The sequence below is a fragment of the Lissotriton helveticus genome, chromosome 1_2 (genome assembly GCF_964261635.1).
Source record: "Lissotriton helveticus chromosome 1_2, aLisHel1.1, whole genome shotgun sequence".
In the NCBI taxonomy this organism is placed as follows: Eukaryota; Metazoa; Chordata; class Amphibia; order Caudata; family Salamandridae; genus Lissotriton; species Lissotriton helveticus.
In genome coordinates this window covers 174,434,719-174,458,513 of record NC_136058.1, presented here as the reverse complement: position 1 = coordinate 174,458,513, position 23,795 = coordinate 174,434,719, and the positions used below count along the sequence as shown (strand labels likewise).

The window sequence follows — 23,795 nt, the reverse complement described above, 5'->3', positions numbered from 1 at the left end:
ACAGCACTGAGACCGCACTCATGTTGCCATGGACAACATCTGACTGATCATGGACAGAGGAGACACCACTGGACCTATCCACCACCTTTGACACAGTCGCCCACCCCATCTACCTCCAGCGCCTCCACAAAATCTGCATGTAAGGGCTCTCGCACTCCTGAACCTGCCCCTTCCTAACAGAACGCATCCAATCATTCAGCCTGACTCCCTTCAGCTCGGCCTTCCACTAACTTCATCAGTGGAGTACCACAAGAATCATCTCTCAGCCCCACTCGGTTAAACACCTACATGGCCCAATTGACCAGCATTATCCATGCCCATGGAGTCAACATAATTTCCTACTCAGACGTCACATAGCTCATTCTCTCCGACAAAACTCTGAGTACCCGGACCTACTTCTCTGCTTGACTGAAGTTGCAAGATGGATGACAACAAACTGTCTCAAGCTCCACACAGACACAATGGAAGTAGTAATCTTCGGCACAGACACCTCGCTATGGAACCCCACCTGATGGACTACTGTACTCTGACTCATACATCAGTAAAGAACCTTGGAGTAAGAGTCGACCACTAACTCTTCATGACTGCTCAAGTGAATGTAGCCGCCTTCTCCCGTATGCACAAACTGAAGATGCTGAAGAAGATCTTCAAGTGTCTTCCTGTCAACATACGCAGAACAGTCACCCAGGCTCTCATAACCAGCAATCTGGACTACGGCAACACACACTGTCAGAATTAATGCACAACTGATCAGAAGAGTCCAGACCGTACAAAACTTAGCAGCTCAACTCAGACTACCACCCCTACTCACACATCACATACGCAGGGCCAGACTCCTCAGTCTTACCTTCTCCTACCTCCTCTGAAAGCCTGGAACGACCAGCTCCTGCACATCAGAGACTCTACTTCAGTTCTTGATTTTTTTCAGGAAACTGTAGACCTTGGTCTTCACTTAGGCACGACTTAGACTGGCCCATTACAGCTCCTTCTTTTAGCACCACAATACCCTCCTGTGAATCGTACACTCTACAAAAACACAGAGGTTTGATTAAAGAATACATAATAATGACATGCCATGATAATGCTGATAGGCACTTAAAGAAGTCTGAATAACGTAGAAAAGACCATAACAAATAAATGGTGCATGACTTCATAATCAGCAACTAAGTGAACACTTAGAGCTCTAGCAGCTGCTGATTTAAAACTGTCAAAGCCAACTTGCATCTTCTGGTCTACAGCTCATATGCAGTAGTAACCTTCATTTACACAGTTTACTTTTACAACAATACTGCATCTTAAAAAATTGACTATTGTACTTTAATATCAGAGGCTTCCATATGTAGTGTGTGTGTTATCTCATGTAAAATGAAAGAGTAACTCCCTTTCTAATACTTTTGCGCTGTAGGCTCTGGTTGCCAGTTTTAATCTAAAAAAAACGTGTTACAGCTTTGTTTCAGGTTGCAGACTTATTACGTCTAAGAAGAAATATGCTACGATTTAAATAGCAGCTTCTCTTTCAACTGTGTTTTGTTAAGGCTAGAAATATTTATTCAGTGACAATTAAACTTTTCTTTTCAGGGCACCACAGAAGCCATAGACATAGGAGTCATTCCAAATCACCTGAAAGGTATGAAAGTATGCAATTTTTTTCCAAACAATCGGTTATAGAATATCATAAAATATGCGATTTCAGCAAATAGTTAACTTAAAGTGAAAATAATAGTTATGATTGCATTACGTTCTTGCTGTTAACAGTTGTGTTTTGTAATAAAAAAGGCTGTTGTTGATTGTCTTTGTGCAATAGGATTTGACATGCCAAAGTGATATGTAAGCCTTGGTAGGTTGGACTGTTTTCATCTCAACGTAGACTCCTTGAAATACACTACACTTTCAGATGCACCATCTTCATTACTGCACATGCGAAAGAAATGCAATAACCGGTTTTAACTTTTTGTAGCTATTGAAATGAATAGGCGGAAGCATTGCTCCCAAATCCTTAGCTTCTGCCTACAGCCAGCATAGTAAGTGCTAATGTTATTGATATCCCATGGATGGTTATTCAGTGAGCAAATAGTTGCTGTAGTTATTATCTACTTCACGATTTCACATGCATAGAATAGTGGCACGGAGTGTATTGCAGACGTAAATTACAATGCTAGCCACACAGTATGTCCCCATTACTCAGAGCCATTAAATGGTATGAGTTACAATGGAAGCCTCTACATTACAGGTAAATTATCAGTTTTTTACTCCGCAGGTCTTATAAATAATTTACCTACAGAGTTTAGTATCTAACCTTAAATGTGTGTATATGTACATATATATTTGTGTTGTGTGTGTGTGTGTATATATATATATGTGTGTGTGTGTATATATATATATATATATATATTCTCGCTCCGTTTGCACCTGCCTCCCGCACTCCTAGGCTGGTGCCTGCCTTGTCGGGGGTGCACCCGACACGTAATATCTGCTCCAAAGTTTCTCAAACCGCAATCACGCGGACAAAGAGATGGCAGCACTCTCAGGGTAAATGCACAGTATATGACATAACATCAACTATAAATACATACATATATATATATATATATATATATATATATATATATATATATATATATATATATATATATATATATATGTATTTATAGTTGATGTTATGTCATCTAAAATTGTAATAGTAATTTAACCCAACTTAAAGTAATTTATTTTAAAACTATTTAACGTAATTAAATTAATACAGTAGTAATTTTAGCAAATTAGCTTCAAAATATGGGTTTATTTTGTTAATGTTTAAAGTTTATATAGGATAATAAATGGCCTTTAGTGTAAGGGTTGGAAAGTGCATACTGGTATTAAGACGTTTTTCTCAGGATCTGAAATCTGTAGCCCATGTGGTTAGTAAGTAGTTTTACGGCTCAGGAATGGGTAGTAGTGAGAGGCTCTCAGAATTAAAGGAATGGTAGTTTAAAATATTTGATTTAAAAGCAATTCTAGTTAAGTGTAGATTAAATATTATAATTCAAATTTATTTTTTCAAAATAAATAATTGCTTTAATATTTGGATTACAAATGTAATGTGTATGTTTGTATGTGTATATATGTACATATATATATATATATATCTAGTGTGTGTTTGATGTAATCCTTAAAAACATATCTGTGAAGCGAAGGTGCTGCTGAGGAAATAACATGTGATGGAAAGGTGCCCTCGTGTAATGACTTCCAATGTAATTATTGGCAAAGTAACCACTGACATACAGTCAGTTTAGCGTTGCCAACGCTTGTTTTGTGCTACAATAGCAGCTTGTGGTAGTATATCACAGAATATGCTTGTTAAGCTATTTAGTCCTGCTACTCTCTTAGCATGTATTTAATTGAGCAATGGGATTCCTTTGAAACATGGGGGGGGTACATTAACTGTTCTTTTTGACAAGCTTGAAATACATTGAGTAAACCCTATGTAGCCCTATAGTTCACCACTAACATTCTGGTATTAGCTGTATAAGTGAGCACTCTGCATATTTTGGATGATTTCACATGACAACGCTGGATAGAATATAAGGAGCAGAACAGAATGTTCTCCAGTATTAGGGGTGTCTTTCATAGATTCACATGCCTGAATCATTCCCCGTCGTCGGAGTAGGAGTCTCACGGTATATAAAAAGCAATAAAATGCCATAAAATATATAGCAAATATCAGAAATACCAAACCAGGAAGTAAGTAGCCCCAGCTACAGCAGAAAAAACTTCCATACTCGTGACTATCCAAGTCGTTATGTGTTAGTCCAAGCTGCAGCCAATCAGGCGACAGCACCCACCAGAATGTTCTCCCCAGAGGCTCAGGCTCTCAGATTTTCTACCGCACGTTGTGTGAAGGGAGTCTCCCTGAGCTCTGCTCAGTTTTTTCTTCTATATCATTGATTTCTTCACATTTCACAGATGTCTTCTTCATCTAAGTCCCTGTTTAGGGCCTGTGATTCTTGTGGGAAGCCAAGACTTTTTAAGGAGGACCCCCACAAGAAATGTTTGTACTGTCTTTATCCTGATCATGAGGTGAAGGAGTGCAAGATCTGCCGGACTTTCCCCTCCAAGACCATCACGGATAGAGAAGGGCGACTTCTATTGTGGCTCAATAGACTCAAGAACAAGGATGACCCTGTCTCTGAGGTAGGAAGTTGTGCCTCCGGCTCTTCATTTCTTTCAACTAAGAGGAAGGCTGAAACTGATGTTTCATCTCTGAGGGCGAAGGTGGTTAAGAAGTCTAAATCTTCTCAGGATGCTCCTGGGCCTAGTTCTTCAAGTAAAGTTATCCCACTTTCCAAAGGGGATTCTACGCCCTCTAAGAAGTCTGGGACTAAGACAGTGCCCAAGAAATCTTCTAAATCTGCGCCTCCTCAGTTGCCATCATTGACCATTTCAACGTCAAGGAAGGACTGTGTTTCTTCTCATGTGGCCACTTCTACCACCTGCACTATGACTTTCTCCTCACCAAAGCCTACCCTTGTCATGTCTTCAGCTTCTTCGCCTACACTGGTTCATGTCCAAATTAGGCCTATCTCGTCGTCGACAGTTGCCCCGACGACGACGGCCAAGGTACCATCGAAGATCGGATCCCCGTCGACGATGAAATTGGTACCGTCGACGAGAACATCGACGTCGATGGCCCTCCCGTCGACGGTAAAATCCTCGTCGACGACGAAATCTACGTCGACGACCTCGACGACGCCCCCGTCGACGACGCCACCGTCGACCATGACGGCGAAGCCACCGTCGAAGACTTCGACGACGAAGCCACCGTCGACGACTTCGACGACGAAGCCACCGTCGACGACCTCGACGACGAAACCACCGTCGACGACCTCGTCGACGAAGAGATCCTCGTCGACGACAAAACACTCGTCGACGAAGCTACCGTCTACGAACCCGTCGACGGCCCCGTCGACGACGATACCGTCGACGAGACACCAATGTCAGCAGTATGCAAACGTCCCGTTGACGCCGCCTCTTTCAAGCTGCACTACTTTGCAGGTTTGGTCTGCGCAAACAGCAGGGATTCCATTGCCATCTCCTGCGACTACAGCTACTTTGTTAAAAAAAGAGAGCTACTGCGGAATCTTTTTCTACTACCCTGGTGGTGCCTGACAAGCTCGTGGATTCCGATGAGGAAGGATCCTATGAAGACGAAAATTTTGGGGCAGCTCGAAGTCCATCTGAACTCCATATTAAAGTTCAGGAAGAGGTTGAGGATAGCATGGAGGACGTTCAGCCTGCTCCGCGTGCTGACAGACCTGAAACTGATATGCAATTGCCTGAAGATTTATTTCGCAATTTGCAGTACATGCTCAGTGACTATTATAGACGTTTCCCACCTTCTGAGTCTGGTGACTCGGTGATGTCTACACCTTTGCCGCAGGGAAGACCTCCCCTTTCTCCGCGGACACGACCAAAGGCGACTACTGCGTTGGAGGACAGTCGCTCAACGTTGCCTACGTCACCAGTTTCATCTCCTCAGCCAAGGGACGAGGAGCTCTCGGAACAAGAAGATCAAGAGGAAGGAGAGCTGAATGAAGTCTCTGAATCGTCGGAGTATGAGGATTATAATGCAAACACACCCTCTCCGGCGGAGCCTACTACTTCTGAGTCACCCCCCGTGGACGTTGCCTCATTCCACAAGATCATGGATAGAGCAACTAGGAGGTTTCTGATAACCATGGAGGCAAAACAAGAAGACTGCTTTTTGTATGATTTTAAATCTACCCCACATAAGCAGAGTTGGACCATTCCAATTATAGATTTCATCTGGAAGGAGGGTCTTAAGATCATGGCCAAGCCAAATTCCTTACCAGCAGTGCTCCCTAGAGTAGATAAAAAATATAGGGCGCCTACTTCTTCTCCAGCATGCCTTGTCGGACAAGCTAAAGCCGATTCTGTGGTGGCACAGGCAGCGCAGAAGAGATCTTCCAATCCTACGTCTCATGTCTCTGTTCCTCCAGACAAGGATGGGAGACGTCTTGATTCCATCGGCAAGAAGGTTTCTACCATTGCAGCCACGACCATCCGGCCGCAAACTCCCTCGCCATTTTAGGGAGATACGATAGACAGATGTGGTCGGACATCTCACCATACATGGACAAGCTTCCCGAGCCTGATCGCGCTGAGGCCAAGAAAATCCTTCAGGAAGGAGAGTGTGTCTCCTCGGAGATGATTGACGCTGCTGTGGACGTTGCTGCCACTGGCTTTCGACAGCTAGCGGGTGCAGCTGTTCTTAGACGGCAAGGGTGGTTACGAGCAACCTCCTTTAGGCAGGAGGTTCAAAACAGAATCATAGACATGCCTTTTGATGGGGAGTCACTATTCGGCAAACATGTTGATGATGCTCTGGAGGCCATAAAGAAAGACACTGAAACGGCACGTTCACTGGGTACCCTTCAATACCGGAAATCTTCCTTTCGTGGTACAAGAGGAAGGGGGAATTTCAATAATAGAGGAGGATACACCCAACAACGCTCTTATTCCTCCACCCAGGGAAACCAAAGATTTCAGCCTTACCGGCAACAAACCTATGGGCAAAAGAGAGGACATTACTCTCAACCTCGAGGAAAATCTAATTATCGAGGAAGAGACAACAAGAAATGAGGCACACATCCTGCCACCACTTTGTGCCAACCCGAACCAAATTGGAGGACAAATATCCCAACACTACTTAAATTGGTCCAAAATTACTCCAGACAGATGGGTCCTGGATGTAGTAGCCAGAGGACACATTTTAGAATTCGTGAAAATTCCCCCAAATTGCCCCCCAAAAGGACCCGATCCAGCGCACCTCAAGGAGCTATTCATCCAGATCAACACCATGATCCGGAAGGGGGCAATCGAAAGAGTGCCTCATCATCAGAGAGGAAGAGGCTTCTACTCAAGGTTTTTCCTTGTTCGCAAGAAGTCAGGAGAGTGGCGCCCCATCCTCGACTTGCGAGCCTTGAACAAGTTCCTGAAGAAGCTCACATTCAGGATGCTAACACTTCAGGAAATCCTCCAATTTCTTTCGGCGGGAGAGTTTTTGGCAACACTCGACCTTCAAGATGCATACTTCCACGTTCCGATTTTCCCACGGCATCGGAAGTTTCTCAGGTTCAGAGTGGCTGGCAGGGACTTCCAGTTCAAAGTCCTCCCATTTGGCCTGCGTTCAGCCCCCAGAGTGTTTACGAAGATGCTGGCCCCAGTAGCGGCCCATCTTCGGTTGCAATCGATTCAAATATATCCATACCTGGACGACTGCCTTATCAAGGCCAGTTCTTTCGACACGGCTCAAGACCACGTTCAAAGAACTTTGTCACTGATGCAGGACCTAGGTTTCTCAATAAACTTCGAGAAGTCTCATCTCACACCAACAGCAAGAAAGGACTTCTTGGGAGCGACACTAGACACCAACCTTGCCCAAGTATTCATTTCAGAAGAAAGACAGGTCAAGATTCAACGACTCGCGGCGACATTGTCACTAAAAAAGTGCGTTTCAGTACGCATATTCAAGTCATTCCTCGGAATGCTTTCTTCCTGCATTCTGCTCACTCCCAACTGCTGTCTTCGGATGAGACCCTTACAGGAGGAGCTCAGTCGCCAATGGATCCAAGTCACAGGATCTTTCGAGGATATCCTCCACATTACACCTCGCATGCGACGAGCGATCGCATGGTGGACCCACCGATCCAACTTACAAGTGGGATGCTCCTTCCTAGCGGAAGTTCCCAGGTTCATAGTGACGACCGATGCATCAATGACAGGCTGGGGTGCACACCTCCAAGGCATGACGGTCAACGGGAAGTGGAACCAGGTCCAAAGGAAATGGCACATCAACCGGCTCGAGTTACACGCCATATTTTTAGCCCTGAAGTCCTTTCAAGCGACTCTGCAAGGTGCCACAGTCTTGATACGGACAGACAACACCACCTGCATGTATTATCTAAACAAACAGGGCGGGACCAGATCAGTCCGATTATCTCAACAAGCACAAGAAATATGGAGTTGGGCCTTGACTCACAATATCCATCTGTCAGCGGTCCACGTTCCGGGGATTGCGAATGTATTGGCGGACTCTCTCAGCAGGTCCGGGGGCTGCACTCACGAGTGGGAACTTCATCTTCCATCTCTACATCGCATCTTTCAGATGTGGGGCCATCCGGACTTGGACTTGTTTGCAACCTTCCAGAACCGGAAATGCCCATTCTTTGCAAGCTGGGTTCCCCACAAGGACTCGTGTGGAGATGCCCTTTCGCTGAACTGGAATCAAATATTCGCGTACGCCTTTCCTCCGATACCTCTGATCCCGAAAGTCATCAGGAAAATGAAGAAGCAGCCATGCCGGTTGATCCTGATTGCTCCTCGATGGCCCAGACAATACTGGTTCACCGAACTACTCCTTCTCTCGGAATGCAACCCTATACCACTACCACGCATTCCGCACCTTCTATCCACCCAGCAAGGCAGGGTATACCATCCGGACCCGAACTCGCTGGCATTGTCAGCTTGGCTCCTCAACACATGGAATTTGCACACCTAAACATTCCACAAGATTGTCAGGAGGTGCTGGCAAAAGCCAGGGCTCCATCCACGATCAAAACGTACAAACTCAAGTGGAAACGGTTCTGTGCGTGGTGCCAAGCTAATGACTTACATCCCATTCGAGCAACACCAGAACAAATCCTTCCTGTCTTTCTGCATCTAGCCAGATTGGGTTTGGCGCACTCTACTCTTAAGGTCTTCCTAGCAGCCATCTCTAGGTTTCGCCAAGATGGATCAAACTCTTTGTTCTCTGTACGGATCATCCAACAATTTTTCAAGGGCTTATTTCGCATGTTTCCGCCGATCCGGAAACCTCCTCCGGCATGGCATCTGAACATCGTCCTATCTCAGCTCATGCGACACCCCTTTGAACCGATTCATAAGGTGGACCTGAAATTTCTGACATGGAAAGTATCGTTGCTCCTGGCTTTGACATCTGCTAGGAGGGTCAGCGATATTCAGGCGTTTACATCTAAGGCACCTTTCCTTCAATTCACCACGGACTCAGTGGTATTGCGCACTAATCCCACGTACATGCCTAAAGTGCCGCTGGACTTTCATCTAAATGAGCCTGTTGTCCTTAAAACATTCTTTCCTGACCCACAGTCTACGGCTGAGAGAGCACTGCATTCTTTAGACGTTAAAAGATGCCTTTGATTCTATCTCTCCAGAACTTAGGCCATCCGCAAGACAGACCAACTGTTCGTGGCTTATGGCCGGCAATGCCGGGGTTGTGCTGTTTCAAAACAGACCATTGCTAGATGGGTCTCCTCTACGATTGGACTTTGTCATCAACAGGCTGGTAGACCCTTGCAAGCATTGCCAAGAGCACATTCAACTAGGGCAGTTAGCTCTTCCACTGCCCTTTTTGCTGGTGTGCCACTTCGACAGATCTGCAGAGCTGCCACGTGGTCTAGCAGGCACACCTTTACTAGACATTACTGTCTGGACTCGGCAGACGATGCAGATGCTTCGGTTGGAAGAGCAGTGCTTCGCAATCTTTTCAAATAAGGTGAGCCTCGGTTTCCACCTCCTCATTTATGCTCTTTAGACGTTTGCTCAGAACCTGTTGATTACTGTTATGCATGTCACATATATATATATATATCTAATTATATGCATATATGATATTCTGACGTCTAAGAGCGTTATAATGTGAGTACTGCTTACTATTCTGATTCAGGCATGTGAATCTATGAAAGACACCCCTAATACTGGAGAAGAACAATAGTTACTTACCTGTAAACAGGTGGTTCTCCAGTATTGGTGTCTTTCATAGATTCACATGCAACCTGCCCGCCTTCCCCCAGAGACTCTCTCGAATAGCATGGGACTTCACTCCTGTGCGAGAAAATCTGAGAGCCTGAGCCTCTGGGGAGAACATTCTGGTGGGTGCTGTCGCCTGATTGGCTGCAGTTTGGACTAACACATAACGACTTGGATAGTCACGAGTATGGAAGTTTTTTCTGCTGTAGCTGGGGCTACTTACTTCCTGGTTTGGTATTTCTGATATTTGCTATATATTTTATGGCATTTTATTGCTTTTTATATACCGTGAGACTCCTACTCCGACGACGGGGAATGATTCAGGCATGTGAATCTATGAAAGACACCAATACTGGAGAACCACCTGTTTACAGGTAAGTAACTATTGTTCCTCCCTTTGTGGGCTGTAACCACTGTCCTTTATCCACAAAAGGAACACTTTGTGGCTGCTAGGTCCCAGTACCTCTAGTGTGCCTTCTCTCTATGGGTGGCTCCTGTACCCCACCCCCACTCTAGAGTGTCTCCCATTAATTAGCTCCCCTCCTCTGCTGGCTCAGCTGGAATTTCCTGGTTTTCACGGCCCTTTGTATGCACCAGTTTTGTCTGCTGCCCCAATTGGTAGAAGATTGATAGTTACCTCTTGGGTATCTGATCATTAATTTGTCATAAACTCCTCCGATAGTTCTACCAGCCATATTGGTTTCCTAAACTAAGTCTATATGGTTAGTTCTCAATGACTTTCCCATCCACAGGTGCCTGAACTTAGTTTAGTACACCAACGCTTGAATGTGAAAGTCCAGGTTATTGTAGCTGCATACAACCCCAATCAACTGTGAGGTGTAAATGTTTTCTAGGTTACTAACAGTCCCCAAAAGATTTTGGGTCCGCAGTGGTAATTAAAACCTAATTTCTGTCTTTAGAATATCACGTACAGCACTGCACTAATTTAGAGACACTATAAAGTGTTTATTTCAACATTCTAATCCTGTTGCTTAGCACATGAAAAGTAACCACACAGAATATGATTAATACAGCACCTAGGCACGTGGCCCACAGTGAGAATAATATAAACATTTCTAACATAGAAAGACATTACATTTATCAACATAAAACCTATTTTTAGGCACTTAACTATGAAAGTAGATTAACCTGTATCTAGAGTTTCTTCTGAGACAATGTACTGCATGCTTGTTTACAGCAAAGTGCTGTGGTTATCCGGAGGGCTGGAAGTGAGTGTTCTTTCGAAAGAAAACACACAGCATCTGGGTTTAAATCTTCCCCTCTCGGCAGGGTAACTGCATTCAGCGTGGAACTGGAAGCTGCGACAGCACATAGTTCTGGCAGGAGAATTTTTAGGCAGCATCAGGTGCAATAATCTGGTGCAAAGACCTCTCCGATTTCAGAGTTTTTTTTTTTTTAGTAAATCGACCAGTCTGTTCTATTTTAAGAAATGTATTGACCTAATTATATACATTAGATACATGCACTAATAAGGTAAAAATACATCAATACAGACTACACTGTTGGGTTATAGCTGTTTTTGACCTTTGAAAAGGCACCGGTCTCAGACTGCTGTCACAAAAGGAACTTTTATTTCTGTCACTATCAAGAGAATGACATTATTTGTATGTCACTACCGCAGGGATACAACATCTTTACAGATCAAAAAGATGTGACATATGTACTTTCACAAGGCAGATAAAAACCACCATATTTTAGACTCTAGGAAGGTTGCCATTTTCCAACTGGGCCTAACACAAACTGGAGTTCTAATTTAAACAAATATAGAGACTAGCCACTGGATTTGCACAGCAGATCCAGAATCCCAGTTCTCTGCTGGCAAGATGCCTTAAAACATACTCTGTAGTTGGGGGGGCGTGGCTGACTGCCGAGCATGGAAGACGTGAGCTCCGTCTTCTGCCCCGATACTCTGCTGAATATCCTGAGATTCCTGGGTAGCTGATACCTGCTTTCAGCCCCACGAACGGCAGAATACTGGAGAAGTGTCCAGATGCTCTGCGAAGTAACTGGCTGGCCGATAACTTGCTGAATTTGCCTGCGGTCCGACGCGACTCTGGGCGGACGAGGACAGGAGGCGGAGTTACGTATGTGCCGCATGGAGTGAGAAGGACGCTGCGTGCTCGAACCGACCCGGCGGCACAGAGAATCCTGAATGGCGGACGCTAAAGGCGGCGGGACATGCAACTTTACGTGCCAACTGGGATCCTTTCCTGTCCCCTCCGGTGAGGATTACCTTGATGCAGCGGAGCCCGCCTCGATGATGCAAGCTAAGATGGCTTCCGCCAGCGAACTGTCTCGCGTCAGTGTGAGGGCTGTCCACGCCTACTCCGCATATGGACTTGTGGTGCGGTATACACGTGGAGTGTAGATGCCCCTGCCCCACCCCCACCCATAATAAACTTACCCGAAGGGCGCATTGATACAGCGACAAACTTGGGGGAGCGGGGTGCTTATGCAGAGTGCGCAGTCTGTGATTTACCCAGTGCTTGTGGCGAGACACTGTTGGAAATAAGGCGCGTTACGGACAGTCCCTTTACTATATATAGTGTGCCGCTCCGAGTGGCAACCGGCGGGACTTGGATTGGGTGGCCCTGCAGATTCCCCAGCTACGCGGTGAATGACAGGCAACGCGGAAACTAGCTCACGATCCTCCGCGCGTTTGACACGGCGCCACCGATATGCGCTGGGCCCCTGACGCCTCCTTGCGAAACTGCCACTGAACACAGCACTGGTGTGCCCTTGGCGACGGAGCTGCCATTCCAGAGGTTACAGTGCCTACCCCGCGGCCGGCCCCTGATGCAGGTGCGGCATAGTGCTCTTCACGGATCCTGGCACGGTGTCATATGGGACACCACACCTGGCTCTACCACAGAGAACCTGCCCTCCGTACACATTGTTAAGTGGCACATTGACCCTCCTACAACACAAGTCGAGGCCTCTACTGTTGGCCACCCATTAATGCACCAGGCGGGAGAAGGCTCCACTAATTCCGTACACGGCTTGGGGCATTGGCCAGGTGCCCCTCACACCTGTACATACTGGAGCAGAGACGGGTGGGGGCCCGGAGAGGCACCATGGGACGCACTAAGACCAAGCAAGCGGACCCCGCTGCGGACAACGCGACACAATCCTCTACCGCTGGTGACCCTTTCAACCCTCCGGACAACGAAGTTATCCCACCAACGGGCATGGATCCCCATGATGCCAAGCTGGTTCTCATACTAAAAGAAATCCGGGATTCCAGAATGGCGCTGGAAACGCAAATGGACACGATGTCAACGGGACTCACTCTACTACGAGATGACCATAAAAAACTGGTTGACAAAGTCATATCGAACAAGCTAGCTCTAGATGACCTTATCCCACAACAAACACTGCACTCCACATAACTCGAAGAATTCCAGCGCCAACTTCGGGGACTCCAGGAGAGGGTAGACGATGCAGAGGGGAGATCCCGACGCAACAATGTTCGCATTTTGGGAATTCCGGAGCGCAGTGAAGGGTCTAACCCCACGCAGTATGTGGAAGGCTGGCTCAGGGATAAGGTGGCCACAACCAGCCTTACTCCACTCTACAGTGTGGAAAGAGCGCACCGTGTGCCGTCCCGACTGCCCAGACCGGGAGCGCCCCCCCGCCAATAGCGCGCATCCTGCGCTACAAAGATCGTGACACCGTTCTAAGGGCGGCCAGAGAGAATGCACCAGTGAAATTTGAGAACAAAACTGTCTCACTTTACCCGGATTTCGACCCAGCAGCCCAGAAGGCTAGAGCATCATTTCTGGGAATAAAAAGAAGCTTGCAAGACCATAACTTGAAATATGCCTTACTCTTCCCGGCGCGCCTAAAAGTGATCCATAATCAAAAGTCATACTTCTTTGAGATTCCTGACGAAGCGGCAGAATGGGTTGAGATCACCTTTGCGTCGGACCTCTCTCAGGATCCACTCTTGCAGACTCACCCGAGCATCGTCTCCTCCTCCCGGAAAACAGCGGATCAACAGGAACCGGGTCGCGAATGCGATGGAAACCCCTCGGCGCTGGCCCCAACGAAGGAGCAAATCCCCTCCAGCCAAAAAAATGCACTACTAACGGCGGCCGCCTTGGCGGCTCATGATGCCCGAACTGTCGACCACGTGGAACACTTATCGGATACTAACACAGTCTGTTCCGAATCAGACAGCAGCCAACCGCTTTTTCCATCGATCACGGCGCAGATAGCGAATGACTTTTTAAGCCGGCCGGGGTATCCTGCGGTGGTAACGTTTGCACTAAGCCTGATGTGGGGGACTAACGTTCTGACTTGTTGATAAGACCCCAGGTACCCAAGCTTCCAGGGGCACGGTCCTAATGCTGCGAGGGACTGTTTGTTCTAGCGCAGACATGGCCTTCGCCCCCCAAGCGATTGCATGTTTTTCTTTACTCTTTGATGCCCACGTTAGGCTGATAGTCTTGGTTTGGTCCTCTATAGTTCTACAAGAGGAACCTAGAATTGGGTGTTAATGGGGGTTTACGTGCTCAAATTCCTTACCATGTTCTTCAGTGGAACTGCCACAATAGGTTCCACCCTTGCAGGATGTCATTTCCATGGCGACGACACCTAATACATACACTCTTTGCACCTGGAATGTGCGCGGCTTGGGCTCTATCCATAAGAGGCACAGAGTCCCGGCTCAACTTAATAGAAGAAGAGTCTCAATTGCATACCTACAGGAAACACACCTTAATGGGGACGAAACAACTAAACTACACAAATAATGGAGGGGGCAATTGTTTGCTACCAAATATTCAGCTTTCTCGAGGGGGGTGGCAATTTGGTTGAGGAATACGGTTCCCTTTGCGCTGTTGGAACAAAAAGTGGACAGTAATGGCTGATCTGTTTTGCTACATGGTTTATTGGATGGGAGACATGTGGTACTGGGCTGTATATATGCGCCCAATACTGACCAGGACAAATACTCAGCAACACTCAGCATGGTACTGTCTGAATGGGCTGAATATCACTGGATATTAGGCGTGACTTTAATGCTGTGTTAGACCTCACCTTCGATAGGTCCCATTACAATCCACTGAAAGTAGAAAACAAGCAGATGCACTCAAGGGTTAGGCAAGAGGCTGGGATCTATGGGATGCCTGGAGGACAAAACACATGGAACACAGGCAATATACATTTTACTCTCCGCCACATGCTTGCACACTCGAATAGACCGTTATATATGCTCTTCCACGCTGATGGACTCCGTCACCTCAGCAAACCACATGGGGAAGACCCTGTCAGATGACAACCCAGTAGAGCTGCGAATACAATGGAGGTAGAATACCGACACCGATCCCCACATGGAGATTACAACCAGTTATGCTGGAAGACCAGGTCTTCCAAACGGCTTTGTCTGAGGCAATAACGCACTATTTTGTAGAGAATGCAGGCACTGCTAGCTCCCGACAGATAGAATGGGACGCCTTTAAAACGACGGTACGGGGAGTAGCTAATAGTACTAAAGTTGGAGTGCAACATGCTCTCACTGATCCGCTCAAGAGAGTAGAAGAGGAGCAGGCTGCGCTGGGAGGCGAGGCAGTGGGCACGAATGACCAACTCACACAACTGCGGGAGGCCACTATCCGATATGCGGAGCTTTTAGAGGAGCTCCGGGGTGGTGGATTACCGCCTGTACACTCAAAAACAACACTCACAAGCAGATAAATCCGGACCACTACTTGCGCGATTAGTTCGCAACACACCTGCACCCACCCCTATAATCCGCATACTCAACAGCGCCAGTGAGGAGGTTAACACATAGCTGGACATCAACACCGCATTCAAAGACTATTATGCACTCCTATATGGCCCTCCCCCACCACAGATTGAGGACCCTTTTGCTGAATTTTTTGATGGCATATGTATGATTCGACTGACACTGGATAAGCAGAAAGACCTGGCATGCCCCATAACAGGTGCGGAAATACGGCATGCCATTAAGGCCTTGCCCCGTAATAAGACTCCAGGAAGCGACGGATTCCCGGCAGAGTTCTATGCCACGTTTGCTGACATACTAGTACCCCAATTGCAAATTCTCTACCAGGAGTCTCTTGAAAGCAACAGTTTACCACACACGACACTGCAAGTGCTGGTGGCATCGTTGTTAAAGCCAGACAGAGACACCCTACATATCCCCAGCTACCGACCCTTGTCCCTTCTCAATACAGACTACAAAATCCTTAGCCGCCTACTGGCCACCCGATTGAACCAATTTATCCCTTCACTTATACATCCGGACCAATGTGGCTTTGTGCCAGGCCGTAGTACGGCCCTCAATATTAGGCGTTTACATCAGATTATGCTAGGTGCCTGCTTACCGGGCAATGAGGAGGGATGCATTTCCTTCGACCTTAAACAAGCGTTGCGCTGGGACTACATGTTTCGGGCCCTAGCGTGCTTCGGAATCCCACAGGAGTACATTGCATGGGTACGTTTATTGTACACGAACCCTACGGCGCGTGCCCGCACAGGCCGCCATATCTCCGGGAAATATACGGTTGCTCGAGGGACGCGACAAGGCTGTCCTTTATCCCCCCTACTGTTCATCTTAGCATTAGAGCCCCTGTTAAACAGACTTCGCACTTTTGCGTCTCCCCGAGGTGTGGTACGTGGCTCTGCAACCCACATTGTCTCTGCTTATGCCGATGATCTTATACTCTACTTATAGGACTTGGGTGCAGATCTGAACCCGATCCCTGGTATATTTTCTACCTGTAGCACACTGTCTGGCCTCACTATAAATGAGTCTAAGTCTCATGCATACTATTTTGACGACGCGCGGATTGGGGGCTCTGTGCGATTCGACCCTTGGGTATTCCAGATAGAGCCTGCTACCTTCAAATATCTAGGGATACATGTGTACCGTAATACCCGGGACCTCCTAGACGGAAACTTGGGCAGGGCGCTCACTACGCTTAGATCTCGCATCCAGTTCTGGACTTCCCTGTCTTTGTCAATAGCCGGTAGAGTTGCCCTTACGAAAATGGTGATGCTGCCACGACTGATATATTTTTTCACTAATCTCCCACTGCAGATTCCCGCACGGACTTTTCAACTAATGAACACCCTACTGACAGACCTTATATGGGCTACGGGGCGGCATCGTGTCGGTCAGGCGAAGCTACAGATGCCTACCACCCAGGGTAGCATGGGAGTCCCGGATTTGCGGGTATACAGTTATGCATGTCAGTTACAATGGCTTACATATTGGCTAGCTGGACGGAATCTCCATGAGCTGGATCTGACCGAACGTGATAGAGATACAGGACTTATTCATAGGCTACTCCTGCCCCACGCTACCAAAGCACCGGCCTTACTGCACTTGCTCCGTTTGGCGATTGGTCAATGGCGCAGCGCTCTGCGATATACTGGCAAACTAATACCATATGTCCCTACTATACCCCTACTCGGCGTGCCCACTAGATCGAGTACGCTCACTAACCGTGCACTTAGGGTTTGGTCAGACTGGAGGCACGACTCTAGGAGATTTCTTCCGGAGGGCACTCTAATGTCACGCGGAATTTGTGCGCTCGCATGGAACCCCACCCACATTCTTCCTACTGCATGCCCATATTACCCACTATATTCGCACTACATGGGGACCTAACTGGGCTGAACCTCCCACAAACGCACTCCTCACCATGAAGTACATGATGGGTAATGGCGCCCGTTTGGTGAAATGGCTGACCTACGGGATAAGGAACGAAAAAAAAGCTCTCTCTGCAGCTGACATGGGACAAATGGGAAGGGGATGCAGGCCGCACGTTCACGGACACGGAATAGAACAAGATCCTGTAGTTCCCTAGAAAGGTCTCACGAAACCCTAAATTTAATTTCATACAGCTTATGCTACTACATAGAGCGTACCAAACCCCGCGACGATTACAGGCGCGTCGGACGATGGCCCGAGATGCCGTTCGCCGCAGACGGGCTTATTGCACATGCTTTGGTCCTGCCCTCAACTGCGAGGTTATTGGGACATGGTCCGTGACAGTCAGACAGCAGTGGTTCCGGCACGCCCGTATGACTCCCTGGAATACTGCATCCTGGGACTGGGGCCTCGTGCAAAGAAAGGTAATCCCTCCGCGCACTTTGTTAATCTTGCGCTTCTCCTGGCCAAACGAACAGTGACAACCTGATGGAAGTCAACTAGACCCCCATCCCCAAAGGAATGGCATGCAGAGGTGCTTCGCTGGGGTACTGCAGAGGGGGCGGAATTACGTAGAGAACAATATAGGGGGCTGAGGCGGACGCCTATTTCCTTAGAATGGTATGCGTTATTGAATGCTTTTGCTGCACTGGATGCCACTGTCTGCTGAGCACGCACCCGCCTTGAGGTGCGTGCTCCGTGGATACTGCAGGGGTCGATGGATTGTGCCTCTGATCCCACGGCGTGCATTTGGGTGTAAACCGCAACTAACGTTATGATACAGATCAGTGACGACCGATAGCACTACACTTGGCGCATCACAGGAGGACAGGGACCTAAACCTTAATGAGGCTGCTCCTAAGCAGCTAAAAAGAGCCTCTACTAAAATCTCTAATCCATGGTACGACGGGAGACTCAATGATGATAGACGAGACATGCGAATGGCAGAGCGTACCTGGAGATCAGCTCCCTCGGCAATGCACCTAAAAAAATCTGAAGAAAAAGAGAAACGCCTACTTCAGGAAAATAAAACGCTCAAAATCAGACTTCTTCAGCCTCCAGCTCGACCAAGCAAAAAACCGTCCGAGAAAACTGTTTGAGCTAATCAGATCACAATCCAAGGATCAACCCCAACCACTCATCACTGCGTGTGAGGCACCATCCTGTGAAGACTTCGCTGCTTTCTTTACCCAAAAAACTGACAACATAAAGAGCGATCTCCTCATTGACGCAAGCCTCTACTCAAACCCCAGTGCCTAGCAGCCACTGAACCAAAAAACAATGCCACATGGTCAACCTTTGGCACATACTCAGAAGAAGAAATTGGCAAACTGCTCAGCACCCTGAAACCATCCAATCACCTCACGGACCCCCTTCCTGCTGCAGCAGTAAAAGACTTTACCCCCTTTCTTATCCCTCTCTGGACTAAAATTATCAACAGCTCTCTCCAACAAGGAAGCATACCTGACTCCCTAAAAGTTGGTCAGGTCACACCTCTCCTAAAGAAACCTACAGCCGACCCCTCTGATCTCAACAATTACCGTCCCATTACCAATATTCCCACTCTCGCCAAACTGCTGGAAAAATGCGCACAACTACAATTGTCTAAACACATGGAACAATTTGATCTCCTCAACCCGCACCAGTCAGGCTTCCGAGCGGGGCACAGTACAGAAACGGCTATGACTCACATAATTGACGACGCACTTCAAATGCTAGACCAAAACGACACCTGCCTCCTCATCCTCCTTGATCTCTCCTCAGCATTTGATACCGTTAAACATGAGAATCTACTTGAGCTCCTAAACACAAGAATGGGCTTATCTGGAACTGTTCTCAAGTGGTTCACCTCCTTTCTTCACAACAGGTCGCAGAAATTCAAGAGCAACAACCTGATGTCTTCGCCAATACCCGTAACGCTAGGTGTCCCCCCAAGGATCCTCTCTATCCCCAACTCTGTTCAACCTAGTCATGGAACCGCTCACCACCTTGCTACAAGCATCCAATGTACACTTTCACATGTACGCAGATGATACCCAACTTTATCTCAAATTATAGTCCCCCAAGGACATCTTGCTCCTGAACTCAACGATCAGATGCACCCAATCCTGGCTGGCAGATAATCATCTCAAACTCAATGCCCTGAAAACAGAGTTCCTTCTGATCTCACCTCCAGCGAAGGTCTCCACCACTCAAATTTGGCTTAAAGACCTAACCGCACTCAATGTCCAACCCACCATCGTGGACTCAGCAAAATCCCTAGGCATAACACTCGACACCAATTTGAACATGCAGCAACATATCAGCAAGGCAACAAAGGGAGCAAACTTCCAGATCAGCACTCTGAGGAAACTTAAACCCTACCGCCCAGCCAAAGACTTCCAAACGGCAGTACAAGCACTAGTCATTCCTCGAATTGAATACGGCAGCATCGCCCTCTGTGGACTCCCCCTAACTACAACCGCACCCCTAAGAGCTTCTCTAAACGCTGCAGCGAGACTCATCACTGGGTCAAAAAAACACTCACATATTACCCCTGACTTGAAATCCCTGAACTGGCTGCCATTTGAAGCTAGAATACATCTGAAAATCGCCTGCATGACACACAAGGCGGTACATCTAAACTCACCCGGGTACCTCGCTCAGAAACTGACAATCTCTGGAGTAGCTAGAAACACCAGAGGCACAAACAATCTTCTGTTGAAACCTCGAAGATTCCGGAAGGAAAAAACATATAAGCGCTCCTTCTCGGGAATGGCGCCTAGGATCTGGAACTCTCTCCCGCCCGAAACCAGGCTTATCTCTTCCAGCACACTCTTTAAAAATGAAGTAAAAACTATCCTCATGGCTAAATACACCTGAAATATTATCCTGACCACTGTTAGTACTCTGCACCGATCTATACTACATGTTTGACCCATTTGATTATTTGTATGAACTATCTTATTACTCACATGTTTGGCTTTGTAGCCACCTATTTGTACCATTCTGTACTCATGTCATGTTGGGCTTAGTTGCCTCCTATTTGTATTAATTGACCTATTGATTTATCTGTTAACCATGCTCCCTCATGTACTTCTCTTTGTAAAGCGCTCTGATATCTGCAAGGATCTTGTCCGCGCTATATAAAACTTTCAAAATAAATAAATAAATAAAATAAACACACTGTCGCTGAATAATAGGAACTGAGCACGGGGGAAGTTGGGGAGGGTGGTATGATGTTTTGAGTTCATCATGATTTTTTGCTTTATGGCATCACAGCTTATATATATGACTGTTTGTTTGAAAACTAATGAAGACACTGGTGTTATGTTCTGGTAATAGTTTGTGTGTTGCGCTGCCTGTTATAGGCGTCTGAACTACGTTTATGGACTAACTGAACAATTACAATTGCACACGTATTGTTTTTCTATTACGTGGTCTGCATTTACAATAGTATGATTTGCGGACCCCGCATAATTGTACAGTCGACAGTAATGTGGCATGCTGACAATGTATAATCATCTGTTTGTACTTTTGAAACAATAAAAACATATTTTAAAAAAAACATACTCTGTAGTTAAATAAACTTTCCTAAATAAACTTACAAATCAAACATCTCTCTGAACTGGTTCCAATTGAAAGCATGTGGCGCAGTTGCCAGGATTTTAAGCATGGAGCCCTCGTAGGAATATCATCCCTTGGGGATGTTTAGGAACTAGATCATATCAAGTTGTTTGAGCAACTGAGTGCTGGTTTTGAGTTTCACAAGTCAGTTTTATAGATCTTTGCAATTGAGACATGCATTGTCTGAATATAAAGAGGAGTTGAGAGATGTGCTACAATATAACCCACTGGAGATGTAATTGGTGATGAACCTCTTGGGTCAAAAGGGCATATCAAGACATTTAAGAGCCTTAATATTTAATACCCCTGACCCACTAGTGGCCACACATACAGCCTGGAAATTATTCAGTTAAATTATTATCATAAAACCTATCAACCTATCACAGCCCAGAAAGGATTTGGAAGATGGGCACAGAGAATAATTTGCTCTACATTAGATGTAAGGAATCTGTAGGGACCTTCTAATAAGTTATATAGGAATGCCCTCTACCCAAAGATATTGTCAGAAGATATATGAATCTCTGGCTGAATGCTTGGGCGTATTGCCTAGACCCGATGACAGGTGGCAATTTTTGGAGATCATGGACGGCTGGATAAATACGTATGCACAGAGAGCATTGGATGGGTTTGGCATCATGATTGCAAAAACAGTAAGGACGCTGTTTGCATAGCGAGAGTCGCCCCAAAATGAGAGACTGGTATAGGGGCACCGTTTACCGTGTTGCTGCAAAAAGAATAGCTGTGAAACCAAATATCTGAAAATATGGGGTCACTGGCTTAACAGTCAGTGGTATAATGGATTGCATGTTCTGTGTAATATGTGATCACCTTAAATTATCAGAAATATAATGAGCTGTGGCTTTGATTTGAGACTTAGCTTTACCTGCTGCAAATTGATTGTTAAAAATCTAATAAAAAGCTACAAAAAATAGTGTGCAACAACCTAAGTTGTAGTGTTGGAAATCAAGGTTGTGGGGTTTATGCCAAAACTAGATAATTAAAGGAAAATTAGGTAATATTTCTTAAAGGTTTGAAACTCGATATAGTCAAAGGCTGATAATATTTTTTAAGTACTTTCAGCAAAAGTGTTGATTTAATAATATTACACATGTAAATACACTAATATGTTATCGGCATTTACAGCCCCAACACATCTTTTTACCTGAATTAGAATTTTAATAAGAGCTTTCGTCATAGATAATGTTAGTGTGTAAATAAAATCTGCTTTGCTTTTTCAGATCAAAGAAAAGCCACAAGAAGAGTCGGAGAGGAAATGAATAACCAAGTACTATTGATCGTGGGGACCTGGTGTAAAATATCCAAACGGATTCTAGGATTTATTTATGATCAGGAGCTGAAAAGGAAGCTTGCTTTCTTGGCAAATAAGTGTAATATAGTAATAACCATTATTTGTTTTCCCATCCCTTTCTGGAAAAATATTGTTTTGTATTATTGCACACCTGAGGACAAAATCTGTTTTAATAAAAGCAAACCTTTTGGCAACAAAGTGTGATTTCTATCTAAATTTAGTATATAAATGTTTACTTTTCTGACTTTAGGTGTACGTGAAAACCATCTGTAGGTTACGACCCGACTGATTAATTTAAATTTGAAATCTATGTAAACCATAAGTTTAGGCAAGGACCCCTTTTGGCGTGGTTACCACCCACTTTTTGTCTGGCTTTGATGCATCTTTGACTGTACCTTTGTTTCTCCAATTGGCAATCCTCTGACTCACATATCAGTCACTTTTAAAAGAACCAGTGGTACCAAGGGCCTTGTGACTTCAGAATGTATTATGCCACCCTAAGAAACTCCTCCTCAAACACAAGCATAGTGCCACTGCAGCCTGCGTGTTTTGGTGCAGATTAAAGTGAAGTCGACGTAGCACACATCCCTGTGAAAATAGTATGCGAGGGACCCTATTGACCAAAGGGACAGGGCTCCATATTAGATTATCAAATCTGCAAATATTCCCTTAGGCTACCGATTTTTCCTCAACCACAAGTATTCACATATCACGCTCACCGCACACTTTACTTGTCGCTACTTGCTCACATATACATACATATGGGCCCACCAACAGAAGTATTTATTGCCACAAGATCATAAATCATATATAAAAATGACCTGACCAAGTGACTCCTCGTGAATTAGATAGCAGGAGGCCAGTCGGAAAAAGAAACCAAGGCTGGACGATAGTCAGGGGCCAATACCTCATAGTACGGTTGGAAGATACGGCACACAAATCACCCAATAAGGAGAGAGGATGTTGTCCCCGATATCAAAGGTGAACAAACGTGAAAAGGATTAATCACCCTTATTGGGTCTCACAGAGGATCTTTTAATTCTAGTATTGAGACTTCTCTCAAATTAAGTTGGAAGAAAAGGAATGTTAAACTTGCATAAACTGTTATAAAGTAAGAAGACATTAATTACGCATGCCCGTGCTCTAGAGTCCAGTTTAACGGGACCAGTTCAACCCTCTTTCCCTTAGAGAGAGGCACATGCAGGAGTGCCTGCTCTCGCCACTACTTTTCGCTTTGAGCATTGAGCCACTGGCCCTACGGATTCGTAAAGCAGCAGGAATCCAGGGAATTCCGGTTTGGGGGGGGAAGCATAAAATATCGCTCTTCGCTGACTATGTACTGTTCTCTCTTAC

The 23,795-nt window shown here is 46.0% G+C and overlaps 1 protein-coding gene across 1 annotated transcript in view; it reads left to right on the top strand.

The window, feature by feature from the left end:
• The window catches only part of PRPF38A (pre-mRNA processing factor 38A), a 117,815-nt gene extending 95,175 nt beyond the window's left edge, over positions 1–22,640 (top strand). Inside the window, exons 9-10 of the mRNA XM_078670607.1 lie at positions 1,579–1,627; positions 22,372–22,640. Coding sequence (XP_078526733.1) covers positions 1,579–1,627; positions 22,372–22,414 — 92 coding nt within the window. The 3' untranslated portion in view covers positions 22,415–22,640. The remainder of the gene's footprint in view (positions 1–1,578; positions 1,628–22,371) is intronic.
• Positions 22,641–23,795: the final 1,155 nt, after the last annotated feature.